The sequence below is a fragment of the Cyprinodon tularosa genome, unplaced genomic scaffold, assembly GCF_016077235.1.
Source record: "Cyprinodon tularosa strain WSP-4 unplaced genomic scaffold, ASM1607723v1 ctg176, whole genome shotgun sequence".
NCBI classification, from domain to species: Eukaryota; Metazoa; Chordata; class Actinopteri; order Cyprinodontiformes; family Cyprinodontidae; genus Cyprinodon; species Cyprinodon tularosa.
Window position 1 is genome coordinate 831882 of NW_024038582.1, and position 18821 is coordinate 850702.

At 38.1% G+C, this 18821-nt stretch overlaps 1 protein-coding gene across 1 annotated transcript in view; it reads right to left on the reverse strand.

Moving 5' to 3' along the window:
• The window catches only part of LOC119781387 (cadherin-4-like), a 380523-nt gene that overhangs the window by 19096 nt on the left and 342606 nt on the right, over positions 1 to 18821 (reverse strand). Inside the window, exons 10-12 of the mRNA XM_038281816.1 lie at positions 13872 to 14057; positions 6221 to 6477; positions 466 to 608 (exon numbers count right to left, since the gene is read on the reverse strand). Of these exons, the coding sequence (XP_038137744.1) occupies positions 466 to 608; positions 6221 to 6477; positions 13872 to 14057 (586 nt within the window). The remainder of the gene's footprint in view (positions 1 to 465; positions 609 to 6220; positions 6478 to 13871; positions 14058 to 18821) is intronic.

Below are 18821 nucleotides of genomic sequence, written 5' to 3' on the forward strand. Positions count from 1 at the left end.
TCATTTGTTTTATTTTTTTAACCTTTTTTTTTTTAAAGGATTTTTCTCTTTGCCTTTAAGTGCACACTCTACACCAATAAAATTTGCAACAGAAATACCTTCATACAAAAATAAAATTTCAAATCATAAGCCTGAATCTGGGGGTTGCACACAGAACAGTTTGGTTCTAATTAAAAGCTAAATTCTATTCATGAAAACACAATTAAATAGTTTCCTTTTGCTTTGAACCAAAAAAAACTTTGTAAATTAAACTATTTAGGGTTTAAAGTAAAAAAAAATAATGATGTTGGCAGATTGACAATTGGTATTACTGAAGATCTAAATATGACTGACTTGAAAAGGACAAAAAAATGTAGATCTCCGTCCACATCCACGGGTCTATGTTGTTGTTTTGAAAGTACAATAAACACAGCAGCATTGATAAACTATATAGTGCAAATACGAGAAAAGAGTACAGCTTCTTACCATTGTCTATAGCCAGAAAAGTAGCCTCATAAATGTTGTTCTTTACATAGACAGACTCCCGGTCCAGAACTCCTGTAGTTACTATCTGACCGCTGGTTCTGTTGATAGATAGCCAGTTTGCGAGGTCATTCAGCTTTGAGTACCTAAACACAGACATGGATAGATAGATGCAGAAGTTAGCGCTGGAGTTTCTACAGTACGTCTATAAGCAATCCATTATGCCACTTTTCTTATGCCAGTGAAACACAGATTACCTTCTGAAACACATGCACAAAATCAGAACACCCTAAACATCACAGCAATTATTTTCTTATTGATTCTTTACTTAGAGCCAAAGCCTACAGTCAATTTTAACTTTTTTTTAACTGCTGTGTACCGGCAATAAAATTGCCTCCTTGCCTATGTGCTGCTAAAACCGTCAGGGTGTGAATTGTTTGTTAATGGTGGCACACATGTTAGCACACTTTGGAAAAAAAAAGAGTTCAATCTAAGGTGGGACAGGTTTTGACTGCCTGACTGGGTAAAGTAGATACATTTTTAGTGTTTTCTCATTTTGGAGGACTCCTTGTACTGATCAATGAACAAGAAATGCGACGTGCTGGAAGGTGGCAGCCCTCTTCTGGGACAAAGATGCAAAAAAAAAAAAACCAGGATCCTCTCTTAGACTAAATCCCTATTATCACTCTGATCTCACTGTTTTGGTCTCACTGGCTTTTGTTGCTATTGCCCTTTTCCATTCTTTTAGTTATTTGGGGAATAGTTTGTCAGACTGATCTAGCTGCTCCCGGCATTCATACATTTTCTTATCCCTGTCTGTGTCCTTTCACCCATTCTTTTGTTTGCTTTGCGATAGAGTATTCACTAGCTGCATTCTCGCTTAAATGCAGTCTCACTCCCATGTAAAAGCATCATCTGTGAACATGTGACACCTTGACCTCACACAACAAGGTTTTCTACATCTGTGTGATTTAATTTACTGGAAGGCAGGAAGGGCAAACTGGCAAGTCTTATATTCTATATATCAGGTTTTAAATCCATCTTTATAGAAACAGATTTGACCTTATTTTTGCTTTCATGCCGGTGTAGGTACCAGATTGACTCGGGCTGCCAGATTGACTCGGGGGCCTGCGCCTTTTGATGACGTCACAATACATAATTGTTTTAACGTTTGCACAATTGCGCAAAACATTTTGATTGGTCTGGACAGCTTACTAAAGTAATTATAGCGGGGTGTAGGTTTTATTCGAAAGCGGGATTGCTGTTTGTAAACGGACAATTTTACGAAGACATTCTCCATGGTCCCTGCGCCTTCTGATGACGTCACCGAATTCGCCATGGGCCTTGCGCCTCCCGATGACGTGACATTATGGCAATGCCACTCAAACAAACTACATTGAGCCCGCGGTCTGCATTTGTAACGAGAATAAATTCAGGAGAATGAAGCTAAAGGGATACAAAAAATAAACTTGTAATATTACAAAACCAAAAATACTACGAATACAAAGTATATTCAGAGATTAAAGTCCCTCTGATACTGTTTAAGTGACTGAGAAACTGCAGATTTGCCACATTTAAGATGGCGGACGCTCTGACGCATCTCAAAAGGCGCAGGCCCCCGAGTCAATCTGGCAGCCCGAGTCAATCTGGTACCTACACCGGCTGAATATACTGCAGTTCAAAACCTGCTTATTTTTCAATGAAAAAGTATTCATGAATATGGTTCTCCTTAATGGAAAAGAAAAAAAAAGAAAAAGCTTTGGAGTGATAGGTGGCAGCAGGTAGTAATGGCCGGGGTGGAGGACAGAAAGTAAAATCTCTCCCCTGCTGAGAAGGCGGTGGAATTTTCCCAGCAGGCAGTAGGCAGGATTCCCAGGCACAGCGCATTGCAGAGACGAAGATCATGTCAGGGATATTTCTATACTTAAAGTGGTTACACACAAGGAAGCTTGACTCGCAGATTGTAAAACCTTCACTAATAACTCGGTGAGTCTGTAACAGGGGGTGGCAGAGGGAGTGAAGGAAATTAGCCAAATGGGTGGGAAGGAAAAGAGGAAGAACAGAAAAGATTCAGAAATACCAGCATCACTGCATGATCAAACACAGCTGTTGCATTTAATGCCTACTGCAGCTGAAATTGTTCAACTCCACTGCAAGTTAGCCTTTGCGTAGTTTGAAACAAACTACAACTACACAAACAGCTATGGTTACCACAGTCCTCTGATAAACCATAACATCACAAGTAGAAAATATTTTAAGTCCCAATAACCGTGGGCCTGATGATAAAGATAAAACTATTTCTTTTTTCGTATAACCTTTCCATCACCTCATAAACTGACTCAAATTAAATTGCTTGTTCTTTGTGTTCTAGAACATGAATTCTACAGCAAAAAAACTGAAATAATTACCACAGATGCCAGTTAAGGTGGAGGAAGCTTTAAGTCATGAAATACTTTTCTAACACTTGTGCAAAGAAAAAGTGGGGTTGTCTAATGAAAACAGCAGGTAAACATTTTATAGCAGTCAAACTGTCAAAGACTAACACTCTAAACAGGCTGAAGCCAACTGGTAAACAGAGTTACTGTCAAAACATGACATGCAGAGTTAAACCTGTCAGGTCTTAAAATAGCTTTTTATTTAAAAGCTTTCCCCTAACCTTACTTTTCTGCATTAACATCAAAGAGCATTATTAAGATAAAATAATATCATAAGTCTACAATAATAGATATATGATTAAAAAAATATATTTTTCATAAAAAGAGTATATATATATATATATATATATGTATATATATATATATATATATATATATATATATATATATATATATATATATATATATATATATATGCAGATTGTATACAAGTGAATGTGAAGTAATGGTGAGTATATCTTTTATCTTTTAGTTAAGCGTCTTTTATATGCAAAAGTAACGTTGGAGCGTTAACCTGGGAGTGATTCACAAAGCCTAGACTTTGTTATGTATCATTAGGCCAATCAATATGGCCCCACTCCACACCTTATTTTTAGAACATGCTAATCGTAGGCATCAGTCATATCGGAGATCATCATGTTGCTATATCAATAGCAATTAACGATAACAGTGTTCCAAGAAAAGTATTATTTTCTGAACCAGGAGAACAAGTCTGTTCAAAAGTAGTTTTTTCCATCAAATGGAATCACCATAAAATGCTATATGAAGACATTAAGGATAGGAAAGGATAAGATCACCTTAGAAAAATCTGACTTTGCATTGATCCTCAGGGGGGAGCAATCCAATAATGCAATAGGAGTTTAGTTTTAGCCAGCAACTCCAAAGGCAGACTGTGTCACTCTCTACTGTGGCTTTTTCTATTAGTCTTAAAACAATCTTTAAATAACTTAAATTTACTGCAAATGTATTGAGTTTAAATTAATTTCATCTATGTTGTTTAATTCTGTGTTCAACAATATCCTTCTTGTTCAAAAAGAGGGGTAATTAAGTTAGCAGAGTCTAAGCTAAAATGGCTAATAAATTTAGAGAGTTTATTTGGTTTTGATCTACAATTAGTCTCAAAAACAAATTAGGGTAAAAAACAAATGTATGCATAGAGTTCTGTTCTCTGCTTTGGAACTTTAATTAAAGTATTTTCTGACCTTGTAATCAGTTTTTACAGCTCTATTATGTTATTGTTAATACCTAATAATAATACCGGTAGACTTGTTTTTTTCAGTGGTTCAAAGTGTTCACATTAGTGTACACATTAGAAAATATAAAATAATTAGTTATTTTTTTCTGCTGCAGTTTTGAAGAAAATTAGGATTATATGTTAAACTGGTAGTTTGCTTGTACAATCTCCTCCTGTGCATCATTTGCTATGCTTCCCCATGTCTCTACCACCAGAAGGCTCAGCTCATTTGGGAGTTGGGAGGTGTTTGAATACAGCTGGATGTATGATTAGTCCTGGCAGGTTAGTGATCTTAGCAAGCAGCAGGGAGAGGTATGACATTTATTTTTCAAACCCCCGACCCAGAGGATAAAAAATGCATGTCTTGAGCATAGCTGAGGCAGTTTGGGTAATCATTCATGCCAGTGTCTCCAGTCCCATCTCTCGCCCTTACTGGTTGTGTGTATGACAGGTGATGCATTAAGCCTTGCTGTCCCGACCTCTCACTCTCTCTCTCTCTCTCTTTCTCTCTCTGGCCTAATCACAATGGGACACCTCAGTATGTCCTGTCTTTGATAAGCACCTGTCAAGTCAAAACCTTGACCTAAAGTTATCTCACTGTCCACAGTTTGTTTCTGCTTGGCAGTACTCTTAAGTCCCTCAAGCCGATTTTCACCTTAAGTTTGACTTTTGGATTATGCTGTAGTACTCTATTTAATGTCTTGGCTCTTTTAAAGCATTCCTACCAAACATTTATACAGTCATTATACACCTGGGCAGGTCGCCAGTCTATCGCGGGGCAACACAGAGACAAACAACCATTTACAACACAGTGGACTGTGGGAGGAAGCCGGAGTAAAATGCTCCGGGAGAACATGCAAACTCCATGCAGAAAGACCCCGGGCCGGGAATCAAACCGGAAACCTTTTTGCTGCAAGGCAGCAGTGCTACCCACTGCATCACTGAGCAGTCCCATACCTACTTATATAAAAAAAACTTATAAAAACCTAATTAAAAAGAGAGCAAAAACAAGAGAGAGAGAAATAGAGAAATAAGTCAAACAGAGGGGGAGAAGCCCCAGCTGGTGGCTTTAGTGTCTTCCAAATGTATAATGTACACACAATTTACCCTCTCATCTGCTGTGAAATTAACTGAGAAAATTGTTTAGATATGTTCCCCACAAAGAAAATTAGAAAGAAGGAGTAGCTGAGTGTGAGGCTGCATTAATCCCAAACAGAACATCCATGTTGTTGTCTCAATTGCAAATTTCTCACTTCCTATTTTCAATTATGCCAATACACTTACTCTATTCTATAGGCATTTAATAAAGTGTGAGCTTTGCAATTGCGTCATGATTTAAATCTCTTCGTAATTTCAGAGGGTTATTAATAGAGCACTTCTTTCTGAAGGGGCACAGCACCTTTAGCCAGAAAGTTGAACCGACAGCAAGACGTCAAAAATTAGGGTCTACTGGATGTTTTTACAGTTAGATCCTGTTTAACATCAGAGCCAAAGATTACAGCACAAATGTTAAGATGTACAATCGATTTGGCTACGCTCATTAAAATGAGCAAAGTGCATGTTCAACTGGCAGTTTACGAGTGGCTGTAAAAGAAAGGTGAGGTTTCAGGCCATAGAGATGGAGGTAATAATGATATTAGAAAAAACAATATTTATAGTGCACCTTGTACCCACAAAGCCTCATCTCAAACAGCTGTGAACAAAAGTAAAGTGGTGATAAAAAGACGCAAAAACGGTGGCTATGGCAAATATCTAGATTTGCGTATCCTCCACCCATTAACTTGGTGGTCTGCTTATTAGAATGTGGTCTGCATATTAAAAAAGGCTGTTTGCACCTGTTTGAAGATCAAGCTCTAAATGTTGATGCTGCATAAAGTTATCTCCAATACTTAAGAAAATAAGTTAAGAATGATGGGTACAGCCAATATCACTCCTGTAGCTGCACTTTTACCTCTTATTGCAAGCGAACTATCCTTAAGATTTTTGTTCTTGGAGTACAGTAAGTAAGAGTTTGAAATAAGTTAAGAATTTAGAATAAACTTCCAAGAGTGAAAAGAACCAATGGCAAAGCACAGTGTGCATGCTGTACCTGATTATCTGTTGCATCTGGAGTCTGTCAGGATCTGAAGCTGAGAAAGTGGTCAGGCTGGTGCCAGTGGGAACACCTTCCTCGAATCGGATCTGTTTAGGGTTGGTGGGGAAATAAGGTGGCTCGTTGACATCCTTCACAGATATGGTGACACCAGCGGTTGACTGAAGCGAAGACTGGATCCCACTAGCTAGGTGGGCCTGGTTAGACACCACCACCGTGAGCATGAAGGCACGGTTCATCTCAAAATCAACTGGCTGGAGAATGAGAAAAATCATTAATTCATTTGTGAAAAACAGTAAGCTTTAAGTAATTTCCTGTACAAGGGCATGTTACTTTACTCCAGCCACTTCTTTAAATCACAGCTAACATATTTTTTACTTGTGTAGTTGGTCCCTTTTACTTATTTCTTGTTTGCCAGCAGGTGATATGCCTTTTCAATTTAAATTAAATTAAATATAAAAATCTGTCTTTCTGGATTTTTCCTTTTAGATTGCAGCTTTCATTGTTGAAGAGTACATAAAGACTTGTAAAAGCGTTGCAAATGGAAAAACCCCCATGTTCGCCAAATACTTGTCTCCCAATTATATATTCCTGAAAAAACTCTCAAGACCAAACAGTGTCTCATTCTCGCTCTACATTGATGTACGTCCCGTAAAAATTCAAAAAATATCCACTGGACTTGGTTTTCAAGATTTGAAGACGTTTCGCCACCTCTCCAGGAAGCTTTCTCAATTCAAATGTCTGGATCTGCAGTGAGTTTGAGTCTTATATGGACAAGGCCTTGTATTGCTTGGAAACAAGCAATGGAAGGCCTTACAATACAAGGCCTTGTCCATATAAGACTCAAACTCACTGCAGATCCAGACATTTGAATTGAGAAAGCTTCCTGGAGAGGTGGCGAAACGTCTTCAAATCTTGAAAACCAAGTCCAGTGGATATTTTTTGAATTTTTACGGAATGACTATGACCTGGATGACTGAGAACCTTCATCAGCATACACTGATGTACGGTACCATAGGTTCTGCTGTCTCCTAAATACTGCAAAATAAGAAAGTCTGACAATCAGTTTATGACACTTAGATGCAAGTGTTTTAGGAAATATTCCAAAGTACACCTGCACATCCACCTGTAAATAGCTTAGAAAAATAAAATTAAGCTTTTGGAGTAAACAAATCAAGATTTTAAATCTATTTACGATATAGTAGGATGAACTTACAAGCCATTCAAAACAACCCCCAACAACATCACCAGGCTGTAATGAAATTATGATTAAAGAAAGCATAGGTTGAAATTCTTAAAAGGTTAGGTAACAGACCAACTGTCAGGGTGTAGGGAGGTGGTTGGGAAATGGGGGGGAAAGGACTGGGGGACAAATTGGCGTTCCTAGGGAGTCAAATCCCCTGCTGACCTAAACAGCCCATACCCTGAGACCTAACAGTGGAGGGAGGCTCTATACATCCACACCCCCACCAGCGTTAGGCGCACCAATACACCAAGGGCTGCCAGTCTGGTATAAACCGGTATAAAAACCTGGCAACATACTTGCCAAGACCCAAGCCCCCCAGGCCAAGACAGTGTCCCAGGTTCCTGAGCCCACCTAGAGGCAGCCAGACCACAAGGCCAGTAGCCTATGTCCATCAGTACAGACCACCTAAAAGACGGCATGCAGCACCCCCAAGGTATTCATTCATTATATATTTGTCTGAATTTTAGATTCATTTAATTTACTAAAACTTTTAAATGTTTTGTGGGGTGTGGCAGCCTAGTTGTTAGGACATTGCTCTTGAAATCCAGAGGTTTTGAGTTTCGAGGCCCAATCTCACAGACTGCCACACTGGCTCCCTGAGCAAAGACCCTTAACCCAGGCTGCTCCCCGGGCACCTCACAATGGCAGCCCACTGCTCCCCTAGGGGATGGGTTAAATGCAGAGAGTTAAATTTGTTGCTCTGTACTTGTGACAATGTAATGGCAATAAAAGCCAGATAAAAAAAGGTGACAAAAAAAAAACAACCAAGGTAATCTGTAATTAATTAAATAGTTTCTAAAAGTATTGTAAGTTAAAAGCAGGGTTTAAGAGTCAAACAGATAAACACAATTCCTCAAGTCCATTGTTATTCTCCTTTTAATTTTACTATTAATAGTATTATAGTCCTTATGAAAGCCTAGGTAGCAAAATTTGAAGTAGCGGTTTGTTGTAAGTAATAGGAATAATTCCTCTTTTTAAATATAAAAACACTAGTCAAAGAATCATTTGTCAGTGTCTGTCTGATTGATGTGATAAAAGTACAGCTTTACCATGTCAACGTGGCCATCACACATCAATGCATGTACATAAAGAACTGTGCTGAGATTTCAGGTACTGTTGCTATGTCCTGGATGCTCAAAGTGAAACATTTGGAGCTTAAACCAGTGTCACAGTCGTTTGTTTTTGGAGACTATAAGATCAACTTCAAATTACAACAATGAGCAGTGATAAAAACAGAACGAATAGGCATTTTGTAAGAACTGCACATCTTATAACAACCAGATGATGATTACAGCCATAGAGCTTATGCTTGATAGTAACGCAGACGACTCTAAGTGGATCCTTATGTTGCACTGCTTTATTGTTATCAGTGTGAACACAGAGGGACAATAAACAGCATTGTTAATCAGGATGATTGGTTGACCACAGCACAGCGGGGGAAAGTGTTCCTTTGTGTGATTGTTGGTGCAATAGTTTCCCTATGATTGCACACACCGGCATATGTGCATAAATATTTATTAATAAAAGAGAGGAAGTGTGGACTTGTATGTGCGACCCCATAGACCACTGGTAACCCATTTGAAGGCAAACCACGCTCATTGCTCTTTGATCTAAAGCCTGTGGTGTTCTGATCATCGGGAGGTCTGGAGTATAGCTGAAGGCTAAAGTAAAACACACACATTTACACAAACCCACACAGCCTGAGGGAAACCACAGGGGTGAGAGGTCAATAACATGGCTTCCATCTCTTGCCCATGAGCTATCACATCTTGTATCTCCTCTCTACCACTTTGCCCATTTTCTCCTTCCCTTTTACATAATTTGCACCGTTGGACTCCCCATTCCAGCCCTGTTGGTTCCTCACCTCTGCCCCACCTCGCTTCTCTGTGATCTAAGCTCTCAGGAGGCCTGAATTCTCAATCCAAGGAAATCTGCCTTGGTCGCACATTTCTCCTCCTCTCCTGTTTCCCCTCTCATCTTGTGTATTTAACATAATCTGTGATTTACATATCTTAATGACTCATTTGAAGCAAGTGGCTCTATCTGTTTGCTTTCAATGTGAAGTTGTTACCCTACAGACTCTATTACCATGCGACAAAATAAGAATGACTCTTAAAATCCTCCAGAGAGCAGCGTAAATGTGTGACATGTTCCTGTTAAGACTTAAAGCCTTGTTTACGCAGAAGTGCAAGGTCCGCGTGGTAGACTGATAGCTACCTAGGTGTTGGTGTTATTACCATTTGTCTCCATGGATGACTTGGTAAGAAAACTATGATTACAAGGGAAAGACTTTATGTGGCTTCTACACTTGATTTTTTCAAAAATTATCAAATGAGAATGTTTGGGTTGTGTAATTTTTTCTCTGTTTGAGTTGAAGCCCCTGTGTTTATTTGTTGAGACAGTGTATTGCTTATTTCCTCTCAGGGGGTGGCTTGTCTCTTATTTTATGATTTCCTGATAACCTCCCATGGGTCTCATGCAAGCTTACGGCTACCCAGCTGCCTGCTGAATTTCACAGGGAGTGAGAGGAATGGATTATTAAAGTCAGTCATCTAGAGATAATGAAGAGAAGCAAAACACCAGTGCTCATTGCTCAGACTGCAGAGGGAATTATAATGCATGTTAGTGCTATTTGTTAACATTATTGTGAGATATGATTTGCAGGAGTCAGATGGATGTTGAAAACATCTCTGGCTCCAGAAGGTCACATTAATAAATAATATCTGTGAAACATGATAAGAGCCTTATAGGAACACATGCAACATACAAATATACAAAGGAAGGTTATTAAAAACCTCCAGGGTGTAAACAAGTGCACACAGAGTAACAATCAGATTGTGTATCGACTTTTGTTTTATTGTTGACCTTTTTATACCCTCTTAAAACTTCTGGGTATACTAAGTTTAATGTAGTTTACTAACCTAATCTTCAGACAGTTATGCACCATTAAACTATTACACTACTCCCTTTTTGTTAAAAGCTTCCCAAATAATTACTCTTGTCTTATTCTATCACCGATTAGACTCCAGTTTGGCCCTTCCGTCCCACCAGACAAATTTTATTTCCTTTTACTTTTTGTTTGGAATCTTTAATGGGGTTTAAAATGTACTTTGCTGGTCTTTTGTCTTTTCTTCATAAAACTGTTGCTCCTGTTCTCTTGCAATGGCAGAAACTCAACAAAGCAGCCAGGTGAGCATGTAGCCTGTCACACCTGTGTGCAGGTCCGAAGAATTCGGACCAAATCAATTTCTCATGGAATGACTAATGGAGCCTTTAGTGCCAACTGCAGTAAATGGAGGCCGGCTTATTTTACATGGCAGGCAATTCTAAGGATGTGTACTGTGTGGAGGAAACCCCCACAATAATATTTAACATTAAAACGTGTGCAGCGCATCTTAATGACTCCCAAACGGGAGAATGAAACTGATATCCCATAAACTTAATAGCTATAAAACTAAATTTTAATCAAAAATGAATTATTTTTACTTTTAATTCTGCATTAAGATAGAAATTCTAAGTTTCAAACAATTTAGTGGATAGCAAAATTACTAATCAAAAGGACTCCAACTATTCATCCCACACATGAAACACAAGAATATATAAAAATTGGTTTAAATGAATTGGAGGACGCTTTGGCTACAGTTTAGTCAAACTTAAAATCCCTTTTTTGTGTGTAAAAAAAATATAGCAAAGCTTTACGGATATAAAGTAGATAATGATTTATCTTTGTGGCAGTGTTGTTTTCATCAACAAGGAGAATGGCAAAAAACAAACCATTTTTTCCTGATGTCAATGGGACGGTGACTAAATAAACACGGCTCTTATACCTGCAAAATAATGAGGCGTGGTGAGTTTTCGTTGTCAAGGCGTAGACTAGACAAAGATTTTGATGATGACTTATCAGGCAAACAAAATCATCGACACTTCTGCTTATTATACCTATGGCCGTAGGAAGTGGGGGTGCTAGGGGCCCTGCAGCACCCCCTAGTGGTGAGGGGGAGATTTAATTTTTTTTTTTTTTTTTTACGCTTTGCATAAATTATAAATGTGTGCAAAGTATTTGGCATGGCAACGTTGAGCAAGCTAGTGGTTGCAGAGAAAAGAGGTATCTGCTCTTGGCAGCACACTAGTAAATTTACATAGTCCAATGACAGAAACAAGGAGGGAATATGGCACAGAGTCGCATTTCGGATTGTTTAACCGCCACAAGGGAAGAAGAACACTAGAGAAAAGACAACAGAGAGCAGCCAGAGGGAGTAGACTGTCCGTGCGCCTCTGATAGCAGTTTCACCGGCAGCCAGACCACCCGCAACCCAACCTAGCATGTAACCAGGTCACTCTGCCTGTAGCTCAAAGTAAGAGTATGGTGCCGAGCACTTTCATATCTATTTGTGCAGCTTAACGTAACGATAGTATTTTAGAGTGTTGTTTTGATCTTTGATCTATTTTGATCCTTTTTTCTTTGTGGATATGGAGAACTGTTAAGTAATTGCTGATGCAATTGTACTGCCTTATATAGCCTTATTCATGGCCTTATACTTACTACACATCATATAGAATGCAGTTGACAGTGTGTTTGAATGTTTAAATAGTGTTATATAATTACCTCCTTGTGGTTTTCGTAAAAGGATTTTGGAGCTAATAGTCACATGTGACAAACACAGTGACTAAAGTTCATCCCAGCTGACCAAACCTACGTTGTTATAGTGTCATTGTGAAGTTTAATTACCAGTATCAGCATTACCATAATAGCTCTTATATTCACCTGAGAACTGATGATGTCTGTGTGTTACAGACCCGGGTTGCGTGCACTGAAGTGTATAGGACAATAAAGTAGTGAATCTCAATCTATTTATTTATTTTTATTTGTTCTATTTTAAATAGGCTTATAGGCTCACAGTTCCTTTGTCCACCCACCCCCCCCCCCCCCCCCCCCACCCCCCCAAAAAAAATGTTCATAGCACCCAACTTTCCAAATGACTTTCAGCAGCCCTGATTATACCTGTTATTTCTCAGTCATTTTTTTTGGCCCCAACATGCTCTACCTGGTAGATTCTCCTGCATATTGAATAAAGGCAAGCTCCTATGGAAGTACTTTAAATATTTTCATAGGAAGAAAATCAGATGTATTATAGAGACAGATGTTGTTAATGTGAACATATGTAAGTGAGGAGGAATAATACCACAGCAGCACCTTAAAACTCTCTGCAGTGATCCCTATACAAAGGTAAGGTCCCGTTAACTTCAGGCTAAAGTTGGTTTGTTTGCTCTTGTGAAATTTCTTCTTTAAAGAATAACTTTTCAGTGTAGAAACACTTTACATTTCAAACCTGTGCTAATGCAATAAAGGTTTTGAAAGGTCTTAAATTAAAAGGTAACCAACCAATTAGACACAGCTTCTTTTTTTTTTCTTCAAAAATGAAAACAAGGGGTTTAAACAAAGCTTGAAGGAATATAGCCAAGGTCCTTTTAATATGGGGTCAACATTTATCTGAGTGCTCTAGCCACTAACATAGCAAGTTGTAACAAGACATGGCTTTGTTGTTACTGTCTTTTACCACAGCAGCAAGAACATTAACAGTGTATAAACCGTTGCTATTGTAATTGAGAAATCAATAACTAATTTGCTGCAGCCGTCTCACCGGCTACCATATTTAAGTCTATGTTTGAGTTCATGAGCTTTTTCTGAAGACCTCGTTAGCCTCCAATCCTTCTTTTGGACACAAAGGGGCATGTGAAAGGCAAAGACCTCAGCCTTACCTCATTTAACTCTGTTGCCTATTATATTAGCTCAGACCAAAGTCCAGATGGGATCTCATATTAAACAGAGAACAAGAGATCATACTTTAGTTTATTTAACAGGAACATTGTACAAAAATGTACTGTAAAAAAAAAAAAAAAAGACGGTTTTCATTAGGACTGCAACTAACAATTATTGTCATAATCGATTAATCTGTTAATTATTTTTTTGGATTAATCTGTCAAATAATAATCAGATGGTCAAAGGTTCTTTAAAGAATAATTTTTAAGAAATCACACCAGATGAAAGCAAAACTTTTTTACTTCTGGATAGAGCATATTGACAAAAGAAAACGTTTTTTATCTTAAATCCAAAATGTATTACATATTTTTTGACAGTCTTGGTATAATTACTGCTCCAAGTGACCTAAAGGCATGTTAAAGAGTCTCTATACTCCTTTTAACCAATAATCTATTACTAAATTAGTTGAAGATTGTTTAAATAATCAATTAATCGTGATTAATCTGATAGCTTAAGCTACTATCCATCTGTAATTCTTGATCAAGTGAGTTAATAATGCAGTCTAAAATCATACAGTGACATTATAATAAACTCAGTATAGCCAAAATAATGAAATATGAGATCAAAGGATAGTCCATTACCTTCACCACAGAGACGAGGCCGTCATTGCTAACAGGGTCTGTGCGAATAGTGAAGTGCCCTATTGGGTCCCCGCTGATGATCCTGTACACGGCGTTCCAGTTAGGTGAGTGAGGCTGGTCGCCATCTAGAACAGTCAGATTTGCCACCACCACATTCACTGTGTTTTCTGTGACCTCACCTGAGAACTGAAAAAAGCAGAGTAAAATGTTTAGCAACATCCTTCTAAAATGAAGTTACTTTTACTAGCCTTCCGTTCTGTTTAGATCAATTGAGCTCCTTTATAAAAGAGAATCCTTTAAAGTTTTACCTCCAAGGAATTATCTCACTTGCACCGAAAGTCGAATGGTAAGCATGGAGAAAACACAGCTTATACACCATCAAGCAGATGCAAACACCATTGTTTTACTTTCAATGTCTTCTGTATTCTTTGATGAACAGTAATGTCTAATTCCTTTGAAATCCAGAATGACAAGAAGGAGAAATGTTTGCAGACGAAAAAAGCTATCAGTGTATAAGCTTGAAACATCTGTTTGAGTTGATCTAAGAAGTTTTTGGTTGGACCCATGCTTTATAAGCACATGTGCTTAGTCCTGATAAGCCTGACGCGGACCAAGCCGCTGTCTGTCATGTGCCTGTTATGGAAGGGAATCTTGTTTGTTTTGAACAAGCTCAGGGGATAAATGACACTGACTCTACAAGAAGCCTGAAAAACTAAAGCTGACTGCAGCCACACCTACGTAAACAACTCGACAAGTCCAGAGACATGAGGTCATGGTATGTTTTCAACTGTTCTGGAGATAACAGGCATGTAGCACCACACAGTCACCGTGTCACTGCGGGTAACAGGCATGGATGAGCTGCTGAGCCGCTTATGTGGCTGAAGGATATCAAAGAGCAAAGCCACAGACCAAACCCTCCAACAGACCATAATACCCTGCCTGGCCATGCTCGCATCAACCACCAAATAGCCGACAGCAGCGGGCAGATTAGATAGCTGCGTCAGGAGAGCGATTCAGATACTCAGTGACATTCTTAAGACAACAGACAAGTCTGGGTGGTCTTGATGGACTGTCTGCCTTGAGTAAATAGGCAGGCTGTCATATGCTATTGTCTGAACATTTGTTTGTGTGAGCTTCTGCAATTTATTGCTGTGGTTTGGTTCAAGGACTCCCTGATACCAATACAACAAGGGAAACTTCAGAGGAAGCTCTGAGATTCCCGTAGGAACCCTCCAAGATCTTGTTTATAGCACACAGTAACAGCTAAGGGCAAGCCTGACTGAAGCCTTTAAATGATTCACTACATTTCTGACTAGCAACACTGCAGTTAGAAGTGTTGGTATTATTATTATTATTATTATTATTTGGGGGAAATGAATGGGATTGTATTTAGTGTCTCATTAAATCTTGTTTAAACAAGTAATGTGAAATGTTGTTAACACTTTTTGAAGTACGCATACAACATATTATTTCAGCTTTAAACAGAAGCAGGATTCAAAACAAAAAAAGAATCAAACAATTAGCTATCTTTATCATTTGTGCCATTAGATCTTTCATTCAATTTAATCACACTACATGATTAAGATAGAAGTAATTTGTGGAAAATATTTTGTTGCATATTGTAATATTGAGGATGAGACTCAGGATCCTGTGTCAGCAAATGTGTTTTTCACAGAATTGTATTTTTTCATTCCTCAAAAAATAACCGGTCTGTTTTTATTATCTTTGAACTTTCCAAATGTAGAATAGGAACTTAAATTTACATCCAGATATTCAACCTTTACACAAATTACTTTTTAAGCACAGTTGTGTCCCTTAGCCTACAGTATATGACAAGGTTAGAGTATAAGAAGAAAGGTAGTGTGTTTATTAGGATTGTTATTGTGTGTAAAACAACAAGACAAACCTTCTCATGCGCAAATATATTTGTGTCAATGTTGCTACTTGCAATGCATTTGCTTCTGCTGTACCACTGTTTTCTACCAAAAAAGACTTGATCTTATTTTAAAATTAGAAAAGGAAGGATGATTTTCTGAAAACCAAGTCCTGTCCTATCTTTAAAGTATATGTGTTGCCAATAGTGTGTTCCAATTCTGTATTCTGACATAATTTGGGTGGGATTCATCTTTTTTCTGCTGCACAGTTTGATGAAGTCAAATAAGATGGCAAGAGAAAAAGAAATATAAAAACTAAGATGAGATCCACACATTTAGGCTTTGTTTTTAGGACAAGACAGGCATGCTTTCTAAAGAATGTTGTTCACCTGGTAAAGGCTCTAATGGTTCCTGTTAAAACTGTGACCCCAAGACAACAATTTTTTGCTGCCATAATTTAAAAGTGAGCTTATATATCTCACATCTGTTGATATTTGTAGCTTGTACTGCCCTTTTTATAATCTGCAATCACTATAAATAAATAATCACCAATGCACAACTACTTAAAAGCTTAAAGACACATTGTTTTTTTTTTTTTTTACTTTGATTGATAGGTATGCCAACAACTAGGAAAAAAAATACACAAAAAAATGCTTGATTATAAAGAATACATTTTTACTGTGCAAAATATGTATGTATAATTCTTTATAAATCTTAAAGCTTTCTTTCTCTCTTCTGCAGTGGTGCAAATAAGTGTCAGTTGTAGTGCTTTATAACTGAAACGTTTCATTCTCATTTTTATTAGCTACTATGGTCCTGCTAGGGTATGGTTTTCTGTGGTTGTTTCAAAACAAAACTCTTGTAAAACTAAAGCAGAGACACAAACATTTAATCAGGCTTTTTTCCTGTCTGTGATAATGTCTCTCGACTCTTAAGTGTTGGATTTTATGGTGGAGGGGTGGATCTTGGATTGGCAATGGGTATAGCTGGCTTTCTGTCAATGCTTGACATAATACCTCATGCCAGAACCCTTATTCTTCTGTCACTGCTTTGGCAGTGAAGAAAGGCTATGACGGAGAAAGGGAGGAAGAAAGAGAGTAGCAAAGTGACAAGTGAGCTTCACAAGAAGCCAAGAAAGCTGCACGGTCAATCTTGCACAGACAAATCAAACCAAGCAGAATGGTTCATTTTGTGTTCATTTTATCACATCTATATGCATTAGAGAAAATATCCAATAAACACCTAAAGGCCTTGCGTCTGCACACACACACACAAACCCCCGTGCCTGTTTAAAAAAAATAGGCCACCATCTGATAGGGATGATGAAATATTAATCATTGGCATTAAAGACAAATTCCCCAAACTTTATATTTCTGGGACACGTTGAAAGATCTATGGGGTTTATTGCTAAAACAAAATATTTGCATAATGGCCTGCAATCTCAACAAAATGGCTTTTTATGTTATCTCCCCCTACTAAAATAGATGATTTATGAGGGGAAGTGGGTGAAAGTGCTTTCCTCATTTCTAATCCTGAACCTCCACTAAAGTTTATCATCAATATTCTTGATAATATTAACTTCCTCGTGTGACGCTGATGGAAATGCACTTAAACTAGGTGGAATCTAGTTAGAGGATATCAATCTGTTATGGCCCTCCATCATCAATATACCACCATCGGTAAGGAATGTTAATGCCGAAAAGGAGCCAGGAAAGGCCTCTGATATACACCAAGGCACGTTTATATTTTATCACTGCTACTGTAGAAAATTGCACAAGTGAATAAGTACTCCCTCATTCTTTCTCATCTATCTGTCATTTTCTCTACTTTTTTTTCTTTCCTGGTGTCAAGGTGGCCTGCTCATTAGTCTCTGACTTGAACTCTTTTTGCAATGACCTTTTTTCCTATGTTTTGCTCTGTTTGTACACTACCTTTATATTTCTGTAGCACATCATGATAAGGTTCTAAAAGCACCCAGTGCAAATGCTGAAGTTACCTGCTTTATAACAAACTGAATGGACTGAACATACTGCCGACAAAGCCTCCATATTTGGTCCTGGAGTTCCAGGGCAAAGAGCACTCTGTAGATCCAAAGTTTCATCCTATTTTAATCCTATATTGTCCTCTTCAAGAGTTTTAAGCCAAAATAGTTTTCTGCCTAACCAACAGCCCAATGCTTTCCTTTAATATCATTATGTCTTCATTTTTTCATGTGGACGTTCAGACACTGCTTCACTAAGTATCAGGCTGCTGTTAGAAGATTTTTTGCTTATTTGCAATTTGGTATCTTTAGACATCAGCATGCCTTAAATTCTTTTGAACTGTCTTTTGAATCCTGATCCTTACTTTCCCTGTCCTTCAGTTTTACTGTGAAAGTCTCTATTTTTATTTTTTAATGATAGTTGGTGCTGTCAGGTTTTACATTTCCAGTGTTTCCTATGACCCAACTATACCTCCTGTGTCCCCCAACTATTCTGGATATGTAGAACATGGTTTATAATGCTATAGGTCCTTGTACTTTCTTAAGGTTCTGTTTAGGCTGCATTTAAACATAAAGTGGTCCAACTGCTTCTTGAGAAGAGCAAATTTGATCCAACCTTTATCTAATTAGATTGCTCACCATATTGGTATTTTTTTTCTTTTTTTTAGCAGTAGGTTTTTTTTTTCAAATGCAAGAGCGCTATATTTATAAGTCCAGCTTTTACCCTCTGAGGACTATGAGCAAAGTTAAATATTATTTGCCTCATTATTGGGCAACGCAGACATGAGATAAAAGACACAGGATTGCTTTCCAGAGTGTAAACTGTGACCTCTATGCTACCCACTACCAGAGGACGGAGCTTTCAAGGATATCCTGGACTCCTATGGAGCCTGCTTTAAAAAGTCCTGTTCACCTTAATAACTCTCTCTTTGCCAATGGATCTAGAGTAGGGACAAATGGGACAGAACATCTGAATATCTGTCCCTGCACACATTAGTCACACATATTCTTCAAATTTTGATCAAAGGTAAAATACTGCCTGCTTCCAAAAACCAAAAAGCACCAAGCTACCTGAATTCGTCTCTCTTTGTGTTT